The 13,828-nt window shown below is 46.2% G+C and overlaps 1 protein-coding gene across 1 annotated transcript in view; it reads left to right on the top strand.

The window, feature by feature from the left end:
- Positions 1-13,828, top strand: part of LOC119386616 (shootin-1) — a 67,204-nt gene that overhangs the window by 36,142 nt on the left and 17,234 nt on the right. Inside the window, exons 11-12 of the mRNA XM_037653899.2 lie at positions 5,464-5,587; positions 12,253-12,320. Coding sequence (XP_037509827.2) covers positions 5,464-5,587; positions 12,253-12,320 — 192 coding nt within the window. The remainder of the gene's footprint in view (positions 1-5,463; positions 5,588-12,252; positions 12,321-13,828) is intronic.

Raw genomic sequence — 13,828 nt, forward strand, 5'->3', positions numbered from 1 at the left:
TGCTTCCTTAAAATTTGGCATACCACCTGTTTTCTCCCTTTGAGCACCGAAAAATCGAATATTAAGCATGAGGTTCGTAGCAGATTTGAAGCAAGAAGTAGTTATGTGGTTGAACAATTCTGAATGGAATATTTCAAATAGTATATATCACATATTATAAGGAAAAATGGGCATTTTATTGTGATTTAACTAACTTGCATAATCTTTTTTAGAATTAGAACAAGGGTTGTGCAAATAGCACTGTTTTGGTTTAGAGCGAAGTAGAAGAAAATTTTTATCACCTAGTACTAGGGTGCAAGTTATAAGCGGCAAAATACATTGTTTTAACATTTGCTATACTTAGCCCATATAAGCTCATAGAACACACTTTTAAAATTAAAAATATAGTGCCGTGCTTGAACGCGCGTAAACCAAGCTTGTCGAACGATAGCAGCAGCTATTGTGGAAAGCATGCCACGGCAGTGTCCTGTGTGTTGGCATCCCTGGCGTTGCAAGCAGCTGCACACTGTCCACATTCCTCTTCGTATTGCCAGCGTGGGGGTCACATGACAGGAGTTGAGGTCTCGACTCAAGGTGTAAGCCACAGAGTAGAAGTGCAAGCCGTGGAGGAAAGTTAGCAGAGTGTGGTTCTCAAAATACGAATGCCTTTCACAGCGGAGGATTTTATTTACACTCCATAATGCGAAATTCAATTTAGTAAGCGTCATTACAACACTACTGTGTGGCATGGTGAAGCATACCAACCAACAGTAAAAGTAACTCTTCAATGTGCATAGGTGAAATATTTGTGAGCACGGGGTGGGTTCTCGAGCCGACGTTTCGACAAGTGAATTTGTCTTCTTCAAGGCTGCAACCTTGCAGCCCTGAAGAAAACAAGTCCACTTGTCGAAACATCAGTTCCAGCGACACCCCATGTTCACGCACTTTTCATTTCTTCAAGTTTCTGTCTTCCCCTGAACTCCTGCCTTTTTTTTTGATTTCCACTGTGCATGCGACATGCATTCATTCGTTAATGGAAAGAGGACTACTATTCCGCTTCAAGGATGCAAAGGGCCTGCCAGTACGATGCCTGCATTCCACAAGAAAAGTGTGGATCAAAAATGAATGAGTAAACTTTAACTTTACACCTTTGATGCGGCCCTAGAGCAACAAAACAGAAAATTCTCACTTTTGCATGATCCCCAGAGGCTGTCGGAGGCTTGCAGAGGTTTAGGTAAGATTAAGATAGGCGTATCTTGTTATATTCAAATTATCAATACAGTCGAACCCGGGTATATCGAACTCGCCAAAAAACGTTTATTAGTTCGATATATGGCATAATTCGATATAGGCCCGCTATAGGATTTTGACACAAAGGCACATAACAATAAGAAAAGTACTTTAATAATTTGGTGGCTTACTTGCGTGCCCTACTTTGGAACAAAATAGTCCTGGATTTTCTTCTGTGTCAACGACTTCGCTGCCTGCGACAGCACGCACGCCTCCACGTTGTCCAACGAGTCGGAGCAGCTGAGGTTGCAACCTTCCACATTCACGCAATAGCGCCGGACCAACGCAATTGCACTAATCACTTCGGAGGATGTAGGCAATGGGCCATCGTCCATTTCCTTATTGCTGTCGCTTTGGCTCGTGGTCGGCACGACGTCTGCAACGTAGTCCTCATCTCGTAGCTCACCCATAATGGCGACATCATCATCCGCACTGACGAACTCATCGAATGTCGATCCGTCGATAGCTCCCGGGAACTCTGCCAGCTCGCTCCAAACTTCGGCGGAAACACCTGCGGTGTCTTCTGTGCTGTCATCGGAATTTGGGGTGTCATCACCAGGCATGCGGAAGCCGGCATGCCTAAAGCAGTTCTGGATCGTCTCCTTCGTGACATCTGCCCACGATCTACTCAACATAGAAAGAGCTCCGAGCAAGTCGATCTTAAGCTCCCTGCCGACACGAAGGTTCTGCAGCAGCCTCTCCACCAGGCGCTTCCGATAGCCGGCTTTCAGTGCGCGTATAACGCCTTGATCCAGTGGTTGCAGTACAGACGTAGTGTTTGGGGGCAAAAAACGCAGCTCGATGTTGCTGAAGGTCGTACTGCAGTGGTGCGATGAACAATTGTCCACTAGCAGGCACACCTTGTGATTTTCGCCTACCAAATCATCATTCCACGACGATAGCCACTTGCCGAAAAGCTCCCCGGTCATCCACGCTTTTGAGTTTGCTCGGTAGGTAACTGGAAGCGACAGCGCATTCCGAAAACACCGCGCTGCCGTGCTTTTCCCGATAACCAGAGGTCGAAGCTTTTTCGATCCGTCTAAATTAGCTGCCAACAGCACGGACACACAGGCTTTGCCTTGCCGCCGCAAGTCTTGTCGCCACGACACGCAAGTGTCTTGTTTGGCAACATTTGCCACAATAGAGCGGTATCATCCGCATTGAAGATATCTTGGGCTTGATATCTTGCTGCGATATCTCGCCAGTTTTCCTCGAGCCATTTGTCTACGCTGTCCAGGTCCACCGCTCTGCTTTCACCTGTAACAGCTTTGCCAGCAATGTCGTGCCGTTCTTTGAACCGTTGGAGCCAGCCTGAACCGCCTTGGAAATTGTTCCTGCCAAGAGGAAAGCAAGGTCCCTGGCTTTCTCCTCCATCATGGGGCCGGACACCGGGATGTTTCGCGACCGAACGTCCACAAACCATTTGTAAACGGCCGCTTCAACATCTCCGTACACAGCAGTGCGCACATATCGGGCGCCACGGGCACCTGGCCTTTTGTCCGACTTGGCCCTGCTGTCTGCCTTGTTCTTCAGGACAGTACTCAAGGTGCTCCTTGGAATTTTGTACGCGGCGGCGACGTCGGACTTCTTTTCACCGCGCTCAACCCGATTTATGATTTCGAGTTTCGCGGCGAACGGCAAATTCTGCCTCTTTGCACAAGCCATGACGACAGCACACCAATAAAGTTCACAGAGCACCAACAGGCAACACCACCAGCACGGACCACGCTGAATGAGGACTCGAGGATAACAGGCAGCAGCAGGCCCACAAGCATAAAGAAAGAAAAAATGGCGCTCAAGCTTCTACCGCCTCCGCGCTAGGGTGGCTAGAATTGGGAGGTGTGAAAACAGGTCGCTCTAAGTTGGCCCCCATTCGCGATCCCGCAGCGGTGGCGCTGTAGTCGGGGGCGCTGCCAGCTTGCGCTGTGGTAATGCACGCGCGCATGGGCGTTGGCAGGATTTTGTCTTTGGGGGTGCAAACCTGTGCTGCATCGCGTATGGTGGAGTTGGGGAACGCTGGTGTGGCTTCAGGGAGGCGGGGGAAATGCCCTCTGCCGACGACCATGCACGCGCGTCGGTCGTTGCTAGATTTTCGCCAGTGAAAGAGCTTTATCAACATAAACATTTTTACGAATTGCCAATACACTTATGTCTCACTCAAGGATCATGGCATTAGTGCGAAGCTTTCGGCAGCCAACAACCAGGCATAATTGGAGCCTCCATAGTGAAACCATTCTTCGATGAAGTGTTATTTCGAATGAACCAATGTTTACATGTTTGATGAAGGCAAAATTATCTTCATCTTCATAAGATTTATCTACACAATTACGGAGTAGAAGAGAAAGCTTCTTCCTGCAGGAGCGTTATATCTTTGATGACGTTTTCTAACATTATCACGCGATAACCTTTGATACATTGTAGTTACTCGTACTACTAAATATACCTCGAGAGTGCGCCTTGCCTTGTCCATTTGTTCCTTGCCATTTACTCAATGCTGAATTTGCATTACACTCGAGGTCGCGCCGTCACGGAGCCAGTATGCTCAAAGTTGAATAGAAATTGAGACAGCAATTAGTTTCATGGCTTCAGCAAAATTTAATTAGCATCATTTTCTGAGCAATACACTGGTGGATACTCTTGTAGGTGATGCGCATGTATTCAATTTTTTTTTGTCGTCGCTTTATGCCTGGTTGAGCCCCTTCAAAGGAAAATGAACCCTCGATCGTGATGCAAAAGAATTTGACCACTGATATTGTCAATTCTTCACATGTTCGACGTAGCGAATTTCTGCAACACGCTACAGAGCTGCAACAAGCTGCCTACTATCTTTGAATGCAAGCGCACTGTGCTGAACACAAGTGTCAGCCTGCTTTACATATATATCTGTGTCAAGTTGTATAGTAACTTTGATGGATACAGCAGCCCTCAAATATCCCATTTGCTAGTTATCTGACTTTGCAGCTGTCATGCAGTGCTTTCTATTAGCACGATGCACGCATTTCTGCAGTGTGTGCAACCCGATAGCAGAATGCGCTTTGTAACTGCGTAGCCCGCGATTAAATAAACAAGGTGAGCATCGCTGCGTTGCTCTTTATAGTCGATGAAAGTATAATAAATAAAATAAAACAGAAGAAGAAAATAAAACTTTCAGTATAATTCATTTATCACTTGCCGTGCTTGTCACAGACGCACGCAAAAATATTTGCAGCACTTGAACGGGTTCAGTACATTTACCTTGTGTCAAAATGTTTTTTCACACATGGCCGAATTCTCGCTGTATCGCTCTGTCGGCCTTTGGGATTGCCCGCTTCCAAACTGCTAATCTGTCTGCATGCCGGCGCACGGGAAAGTAACACTTTTCCCGCACATGTTCTGCACACCGAATTGCAGCGCCTGGCACGAAACACGGTCCTTGTGTATATCTTCTTTGTCTCCGTGCGTTTGCGCGAATCCGTTAAGATGGTCGCTGAGTTTCTTCTTTTTTTGTACTCGTCATTCCTCTCAAGGAACACTAACACAGGGAACTCGTAAAAGCACGTGCACGCCAACGAAGCTAACAAGCTTCCGTCGCAAGCGGCTTACACTGCCGTCTCCCTCATCCGCCATGCGAGCAGGCAGCGCCTCCGACTGTCGCGCTATATCTCGACCTAGCGGAGGGATCGCGAAACACGGCTCATTCGGGCAAGGCAAACACGGCTCGCTTTTCACACCTCCCCATTCTAGCCACCCTATCCGCGCCTCGGAGAAAGCACGACAGCCTCTGATTGGCTGTAAGCGCTGCGAGCGGGCCAGGATCATTTCTTGCAGGGGGGTGTTCGCCCGTGCACAACCGGGTCTAAACCACTTTTTCTAGGGTGGCGCCGGCAGTTTTCCCCGCCATCGCGGGGGAAAGCCAACTTGCTGGGACACTTTTGAGGCACATGGAGTTTGATATATCGGTTGTCGTTGCTATTTTCGTTCGATGTAACAGTAACTTTTGCTATATATTCTCAAGGTAAATTTACCGTGTTTAGAAATTTTTCGATATACGGGATAATTTGATATAAACGGGTTCGATATAGTCAGGCTCGACTGTATACCAAATTGTATTGTGACCCTCTTCAAGTTTCATGTATCGAAGTTTGGCTGTAATATGCATTTTAAGTTGAATATATTTTTAATATAACTTCTTTCCTCTCGTGTGCATTGCCACAGTGCGAGAGCTCATTGTGGAACTGGACCAGAAGGCCTCTGCACCCACTGTCACCAGCGTGCCACCACCTCCTCCACCCCCACCACCACCACCACCACCACCACCCGCTCCGTTCAACCCACTCAGGTGAGCACCGCCAGAAGCTTTACCGATGAGGGATTGATGATTGTAAAAATGTCTCTGTTTACAGCAATGACTTTTAATGCCACGAAGGGAGTAGCCGAAGGACGGCACTTCTCAGCGCAGGGAGTCTCAATTTACTTCCCATCTGTAGAAGAAAAAGGATGGACCAAATTTCCCCGCACTTTGTGCACATATATTATTGCTTGTATGAGCTGAGCCTTATGCGGTCCATTTTATTAAGCTGTCATAAGAATGTGCACAAAGCTGGTCAATGGAAATGCCGGTGCATACCTGCAGACTCTTACAATTTTTCTTCAACAATTGCAAAATTCTAGCTTGTTGTATGATCTCCTTTTAAGAAAAAAATTAATTCTGTTTGCAAAAATACTTAAGGATGTTTAAGGATGCTAAAGATTGCAGAAAAGTGGTTGCAAAAAACAAGTTGCAATGGTAGATGTGTTGCACTCACGTGTAAGCTGAAAGCGATGGTGTGACGAAGCATCATCTGGTCGGGAACGATCGTGAAGAAGAAACGAAATGAAATAACGCCGACCAACTGAAAGGTTTTATAAACATAAACAAATGTCTTTTTAATGTTTATAAACCCTTCATTTCGTCAGCGTTCGTTCTTCGTCTTGTAAGCTGAAAGCGCCATATCTGGCAAGCATAGACTTTTCACTACCTGCCTGACGGCCCTGTAGTGGCAATCCAGGCTCCCTTTGTTTCTCAACTCGTACTCTGTTTCAGTATTTCACAAGGGTCGCTAAGGATAAATAACATTGTTAACAAACTACATATTTATCCCACCAAAGGTCTATACTCAGGGCACGGTGTTAGAATAGGTTAGGTGTACCGACGTTCCGCCTCCGCTGCGCAGCCTCCTCGCCGAAAATGGGGACGCGCTTCGCGTTTTTTCCGACAGGCTGCGCTGGGTGTATCGAGGCTTCAGGTCAGCCGCTTCAACGGGGGCCGCGTCGCTTACAAAGCTGCATTTGCGACAACTCTTCAACTGCTGGCCGTTCCTTTTTTATCAGGGTAACCGCACATATCAATCTGATTTGAAAGTAAATGCACAACATCAAGAAATTCAGTGGCGGTAGCCAACAGATGGAAATACATAGGAAATATAGCTTCGGCGAACAGCGATAATGAGTTTACAGGTGAACACGAATTTCAAAAATATTTTAGCTCGTGCACAAATATGGCCACCGTGGCAAATTGAATTCAGGCCGCCGCGACAAAATGGGTTAATAATAACATCTGGTGTTTTACGTCCCAAAACCTCGATATGATTATGAGAGACGCCGTAGTGGAGGGCTCCGGAAATTTCGACCATCTGGTGTTCTTTAACGTGCACTGACATCGCACAGGCCTCTACCATTTCGCCTCTACCGAAATGCGACCGCCGCGGCCGGAATCGAACCCGCGACAACGGAACACCGTGCCCGCGACCTTCGGGTCAGCAGCCGAGCACCTTAGCCACTGGTCCACCGTGGCGGACCTGAACTGGGTTAGTCAAAAAGAAAAAGGTATTCCCTGAAAAAGGAAGCGGGGGTGAGGGGGGTTGACGTCTCTCTATATGATGCTTGTAAGAAGAAAGCAACACATTTGACAATGGTAGGTTAGAAATTCCTTTCATGGGCTGTCGTTGTGCATGCACCATACCGCATATGGATTCAAGCAGCCGCCCACGGTGTTAGTTGTTCAGCCGCCTTTGGAACGTTTACACATGCTAGCTGGCGCGTGGTAGCGAAGGTTAACGTCCGTTTACCGACCAATCCATCATGAATCACCATGTGCCATTCTGATTCTGCCTCTCCTTATTCGTCACAGACATGCTGTTTGTTGCACTAGCAGAAGTAGAACTTTGTGCCCTGCTTTGGGTGCACAAACGTGAAATGGTCGTGCCCATTTCCTTTTCAGCGTCCCAACCATTTGCTTTCCAGTTCCTTCTTTCGGGAATGAAAGGAATTTAGTGACACCATATTCCGTGACGTCACTGTCTGACCCGTTAAAACTAACACGCTAAACCAGACGGGGCCCCATTCGTGCACATACGTTCGCCAGTGGAAACGCCTGCCGCCTAAATGCTAGCCTATTTGAAATAGCTTATCCATGTTCATCGTCTCCTTATTTACACAACTTATATTGTCCAGATGGGCAAGAAGTGCTCTTTGCCGCGATGCATCTCGGGCTACAAATCGTGCACGGAGAAAATTTGCTTTTTCGCTGCTCCGAAGGGTAGTGACCGCTTGAAAACGTGGCCACTGCTATTCCACGGAAAAATCGCGAGTTGCAAACAACAAATGTTTGTGAAAAACATTTTGATGCGCGATTTGTCACCAAATCATGGGAAGCGCTATTTAAAAGGAAACGTTCTTGTGAGTAAACATTCTTTCGTATCATTTAGCCGCACCATACAATACTCGAGCTAAAACAGCTTTTTCAGGCAAAAATATGTAAAATTCGTAGATCGTGCCAATACTGTGATAAAATTCTTGGCGCACCAAAACGTATATATGTTGCAGTCTATTTATTTTGAATAAGTCAAAGAGCGGCTTCGTAGTCATCGGCCACAAGCTGTCGCCCACTTCATTGCATTCTCTTTCAATCCTGTATTTTCCGCCGTGGGAGCGGCGCGTCACCTGCTAGTGCACGCCCCGAAAGACCTAAATAGGGTTATTTTATTCCATTACATCAAAGCATCCGTCTTCTCGCAAATGTTTACGGAATTTGCAAATAAGCGGTCGTAGTAAAAGATTCTGAAGGCTCACTTGATAATCATATGCGAAATGCCCCTTAACATGACACCTGCTCTTTATATGATGCTGACCGCAAATACATTAATTAATCTTTCGAGAGCAAATGAAGGGTGAATTCAACACGCGTCACGCAACTGCAGATTTACGTTTGTAGACAAATGCGGGAACGATCGCCTAGGCCACGGTGTTGCCGAGGCCGAAGGTGGTGTTTATGAGCTTCACGCCGCATGCCGAACCGTCATGCATAAAACACTACTAAGTCTTTATATCTAGCTTATGTATATGATATTACAATACCACACAATCCTCACAGGGCCTTGCGATGTTGCTAAACACGCTAAAACACAGAATGTTAGAAGCGTCAGGTTTTTGCTAGGTAAAGCCAGGTGGCCACCGTCCCGCGCGCGCCACCTTTCGGCAAGAAAGGGAAAGAGGTCCCCGATTTCTCCTCATTCCAATGCGCCGTCGCTCCACCTAAACTATTCTAACACCGTGACTCAGGGTAATATCCCCTTCAGGCGCAAATTATGATGCACTGTCTGCAAATGCGTCACATTCTCATGGCATGATTCCAAGGCATTCAGTAGTACATTCCAAGAAAGAAAATGGAGGAATGTGCTGTTTTGTGTGATTTTCAATAATTAATGTTAATTAGCATGTAATTAAATATCCAATTATCCTGCAATGAGTCAGCTTCAATCCTTGCATAAAAAGAATCAAATATTAGGTCCAAAATGCCTGCACAGGTTGTTTTTTGGTTGTACTCGTTTCGAGCAAAGAAAAAAAATACTCTTAAGGTTGGTCCTGGAACACCCACATTGAACGATCGTCGAACATGGTAGTGTCTCCAGCACAGTGATCCTGTGCAGCAATATGCAGCACAATAAAGTTAAATGACTGCTAATTATCCACTCAGGAAGCCTGCACAAATGCGCACACTGCGTTTCAAGCCGTTTGAAGAAACACTGGGTGCGTGACGTGCCTCTGAAGTTAATGTGTACAATTGTACACACTGCCGCTGAAGGGGATATAAAGCATGCTATAGTAGGTATGCTAGTGTGATTGCGTGCAAGGCTCATGGCTGTGGCAGAAGGCAGAATGCTGCCTTCAGTGCACTACAAAGCTGATTGAGCAGAGACAAGCTGACTACACATTGCCCCTTTCTCTGGGAGATGCGCATCTAGAAAACGCAAAATCAACAGTGTTTTCTGATGTTTCTCAGTGCACCAAGCATCTGTAGAGCAAAGTGTTACAGCCGCTGCAATTGCCCAGTGCTGCTCAGCTGCTTACCCAAAAGTCGTGAATTTAATCCCAGCTGTGGGGGTTGCATTTCAGTGGAGGTGAAATGCTAGACGCCCGTGTACTGTGCTATGCCAGTGCACGTAAAAAATCTCCAGGTGGTCGAAATTATTCGGAGCCCTCCACTATGGTGCTTCTCATAGCCTGAGTGGCAATGTGATGTTAATACCAACCAGCCAGCAAGGTGTTGTGCCATGGGCCGTCACCTTCTTTTCTTTTCGTTTTCTGTCCTGCTGTGCGAAAGGCTTTCAGTGGCAGTTCGGCGTGTTCCACAGGGGATTATTTACCAAATTCATGTACCGTAATGATTGGTGATGTTGTAAATGGCACGTGTGCCTTTGATCCTGTGGCAGAAAGCGGTGATGCCCTTGAAAGCGCGGCAGAAGATATACTCACTAAGTGTGGATTGTATGCTTTGCAGAAGGGCCGATAACGTTCCCTATTTCAATCTAATGCGGCCTTCTGATCATAGGCCTGTTGCCTGAGAGGCAGCATGCTTTTCTGCTGGAAGTGTCTGCCGTTCTGGCATCATTTTTTGCACCCCCGGTTTTTGTGCCACACGTAGAGTGAGAGTTGCAATGTGGGCTTGTGGGTGACGTATCTTGAATAGGTTTTCTGTAGCGCAAGTAAAAGACAAAGCAAAATGCAACACACGCGGCACTTTGTGTGTCTTCTTTCGCCCTGTCTTTTACTCGCGTTACAGAAAACCTCTTCACAATAAAAAATGAGTTGCCCATGTTGCGTTGTCATTTTTTTTCTTTTTCCGTTCATTGTCAACACACAATTTTGTACACAGTCACAGAAATAATTATATTTTAAAAACACAGACTACCTCTGGTATGCTTTTCAAATGTATCCTGTGAGCAACCATTAGCACGCTGCACTGGCAAGGCAGAAGCATTCGTGTCATTCCTGGCTGTTCAGAGCAGATAACGGAGCGATTGTTGTGATTGCGTTGTTGGAGAGATAATGGTGCGTCTTGTTGCGATTTGCCATAGTGATGAGGCTGTCTCTTTTCATTACGCTTTTTTGCTGGTATGCCACCATAGGTCAGCAAGAAAAAAGTGGAGCTCACTCAGGCTCACTCAAGACATATTTCACGCTTAGGGCTCATTCAGACTCAGACCCACCAATATTTTCCTCAACCAGACTCACTCGGTCTCTGACTCGCTAAAATTTTTCTCAACCGAACTCACTCGGACTCAAGCTCACCAAAGTATTACTCGCACGGACTCACTCAGACTTGGACTCACGGCCTGATCTGAAGCTGAGTGAGTCTGAGTGAGTCCGAGTGAGTCGAATTGTGAGTGAGTCTGCCGACCTATGTGTGCCACACTAGATGATGCTGTGATCACTGGTGCAAGAGCAGCTCAAAGGAACACTATCTGGAAGCATTTGTGATATCGTTCATTGTTCTGTATCTACCTCCAAAGAGTATCTTACACCATGATCAAAAGGAAAGATGCAGGCGTTCTATTTGAAATTTCAGCTGTCTTTATACTGCGCAGCCATTTGATACTTTGCGGAGAATGTCATTGGCACGTGATGTATGCATCGCATTTGTCCACTTGCAATGCCTCAACCTGGTGAGGGGTCCTTTAAAAAAAATTGGGGGACCCTTAAGCTTTGCCTTTAAGAGTTGAACGCGATAGCAAAATCCGGCCCCTAGTGCGCACTTCAACCACTAAGTGCATACTTATTAATGTGTGTTGTTACACACACGCACACAGACACACACGCACGTGCGCTCGCGATTTATCTATAGTAATGGTACAGGCTTTCGATCTAAAGCACTCCCTTGTGCTAGAGTCGAGACATGTTTCTCACAAAGCCTCACAGATGGCAGCACATTATCTAATGTTTGCTGTTTGCTTGATATGTTTTCCACTAGATGGACATAGTTCTCCATTTTTGGAGCTGTTTGCAAGTTTGTGTGTCTTTTTAGCGGTGATGGGTGCACTATCCCGGCTTTCTTCGAAGCATGGCGTTGCGCAAAAAACGTAGTTTGATGGCCTCACCAATGTGCCTACAAATCGCTGAATGGGCTCATTTTCGTCGTAACACCTGCCGAACAAAATACGTTAAGGAGACTCCTTCCACTACATGGCATTTATGTAGTGTTTTTTTCCGGAGCAGTTGCAAGTAACATCGTGGCTTTGTGGTAGGACACCTGCTTGCCATGCAAACAGCCTGGGTTCGATCCTCAGTGGGGCCAAAGATTTTTATTGTTTATTTTATTTGCATCTTTCTCGATTTTTCGGTCACGGACGATTTTTCGCTCACAAGCGACGCCATCACCGACGCCGTTACTGAAGCCGACGGCGGAATTTCTGTGAAATGAGCTTTCTAATGCTATCATGTTAAAATTGTTTCTGTGCCATTCATCGTTGGTAGGACATTATGTGGAGAAGGGTAAGGTTTTGAATGCACCTTTTAATGTACATCAGATAGCAATGCATAAATTGAATTTACATTGGAACCATTGCCTTCTGCCTATAGCCCCATTCCAATGTCAAGCGCAAACCTTCTGTGATAGGAACTGTGCAGTCTGCTTGTCACTGAGCCTTTAACTGCTGTGTCATGCCAACTTTTTTCTTGTGCCTGCAGGTCTCTCATGGCACTCATTGCCAGCAGCAGAAAGACAGCTGCACCAGCTGCAGCCAGTGCAAAAGCAAGTGAGTGGTACCTCTTATTTCTTAACCGAGAGGCCACTGAAGTACAGTGGTATAAACTGCAAATGTCAAGAAAGAGATAAACAGGCTAGTTAGCTGTTGGTGTGCTGCATGAGCACGAAAAGAAAGGCAGGCAGGGCAGAGTGCGGTGACTCCAGGATACTGACTTCATCAGCTTGCAAACACACCTGGCATGTCCCCATGATTGTTCAAGGACGCAGAAAAGTGTTTTGACCTTGAGTGGGATAGCTTTTTTTTTTCATGCAGTAGGAAAAACACCAAGACTTGCAAATGGACTGCTCAACAAGGTTGCCTAGGCTGCATGCCATGGCAGCCTGAAGTTTCTTGTGGTGACATAGGGAAAAGTCCCTCGGAACTTGAAACACAGTGGCAGCAAAACTTTCTGCACGCTACTTGGTTCATATTGAACTGAAAGGCCCCGTTGTGCATAAAAGGCCTTTTATACGCGAAGCGTCCGCCAGTTCTTATGTCACATTACTCTTCTTTCTTGCATGCATGCTCCATGTGAAATCCTCTGCTAGCTAAACAAATTGTTAAGATTGTTGTTTATCGCTGCTTGTTAGTTCTGGGAAAACGTGGCTGTCACAGCGAGCGATTATGGCACATATAAATGCACTGGTAAAGGCAGTAAAGTTCAGTTGTATGTCAGCGCCCGTGGCATCTACTATGCGTCTTTGTCCGTGTGTTCCTTAGTGCTGCCCCAAACAAGTTCGACAATGAACCAGCTCACCCAAACCAAAGTTTTGCTAGTCTAAACAATTACTGGCAATCATTCAGGGTTGTGTATGATGCTTCTGTGGCCCTGACAAACAATAAACAAAAATTGGGGGACGCTTAAGCTTTGCCTTTAAGAGTTGACCGCGATAGCTACATCCGGCCCCATCCTCATTGTGCTATGTTTCACTTGTGATTATGTTCAGTCGCCCAGCCAGCCACACAAACACACACGCACACACAGGACATACCTATAGTAAAGCTAAAGGTTTCTGCCCTCTTCAACAGCACTTTTATGACAACAGGGAACCCACTACGTGTGTGTAAGAGAATGCACGCACTAATGTGTATGCCCTTTGTAATGGGTGGCGTGCTTTAAACCACCAGCAATTACGCGCGTGATACTTTTTTGAAGTTGCGATGCACCCACTACGTGTTCGTAAGGGAATACGCGCAGTAATGTGTGTGCCTTTTGTAATGGGTGGCCGGCTTTAAAACACCAACTCGTTATGCAATTCACATGGTGTGACGCCCGATTGCAATGTACGCTTGTACACTGTTTTACTGCGATATCACATCTCGCACTGTGACACCTGTACACAGGACGCGTCTGTTTGTGAAGCATGAAAGTTAATTTCAGTGCAGTTCCAAGCACTCTCGTAGCTCTGCGGTAGAACACCTGCTTGTCACACATACGGCCTGGGTTTAATTCTCACTGGAACCGATGATTCTTTATTATTTTATTTAATTTGTAGGGGTGTGCGAATATTCGAAAT

The sequence above is a fragment of the Rhipicephalus sanguineus genome, chromosome 3 (genome assembly GCF_013339695.2).
Source record: "Rhipicephalus sanguineus isolate Rsan-2018 chromosome 3, BIME_Rsan_1.4, whole genome shotgun sequence".
NCBI lineage: Eukaryota > Metazoa > Arthropoda > Arachnida > Ixodida > Ixodidae > Rhipicephalus > Rhipicephalus sanguineus.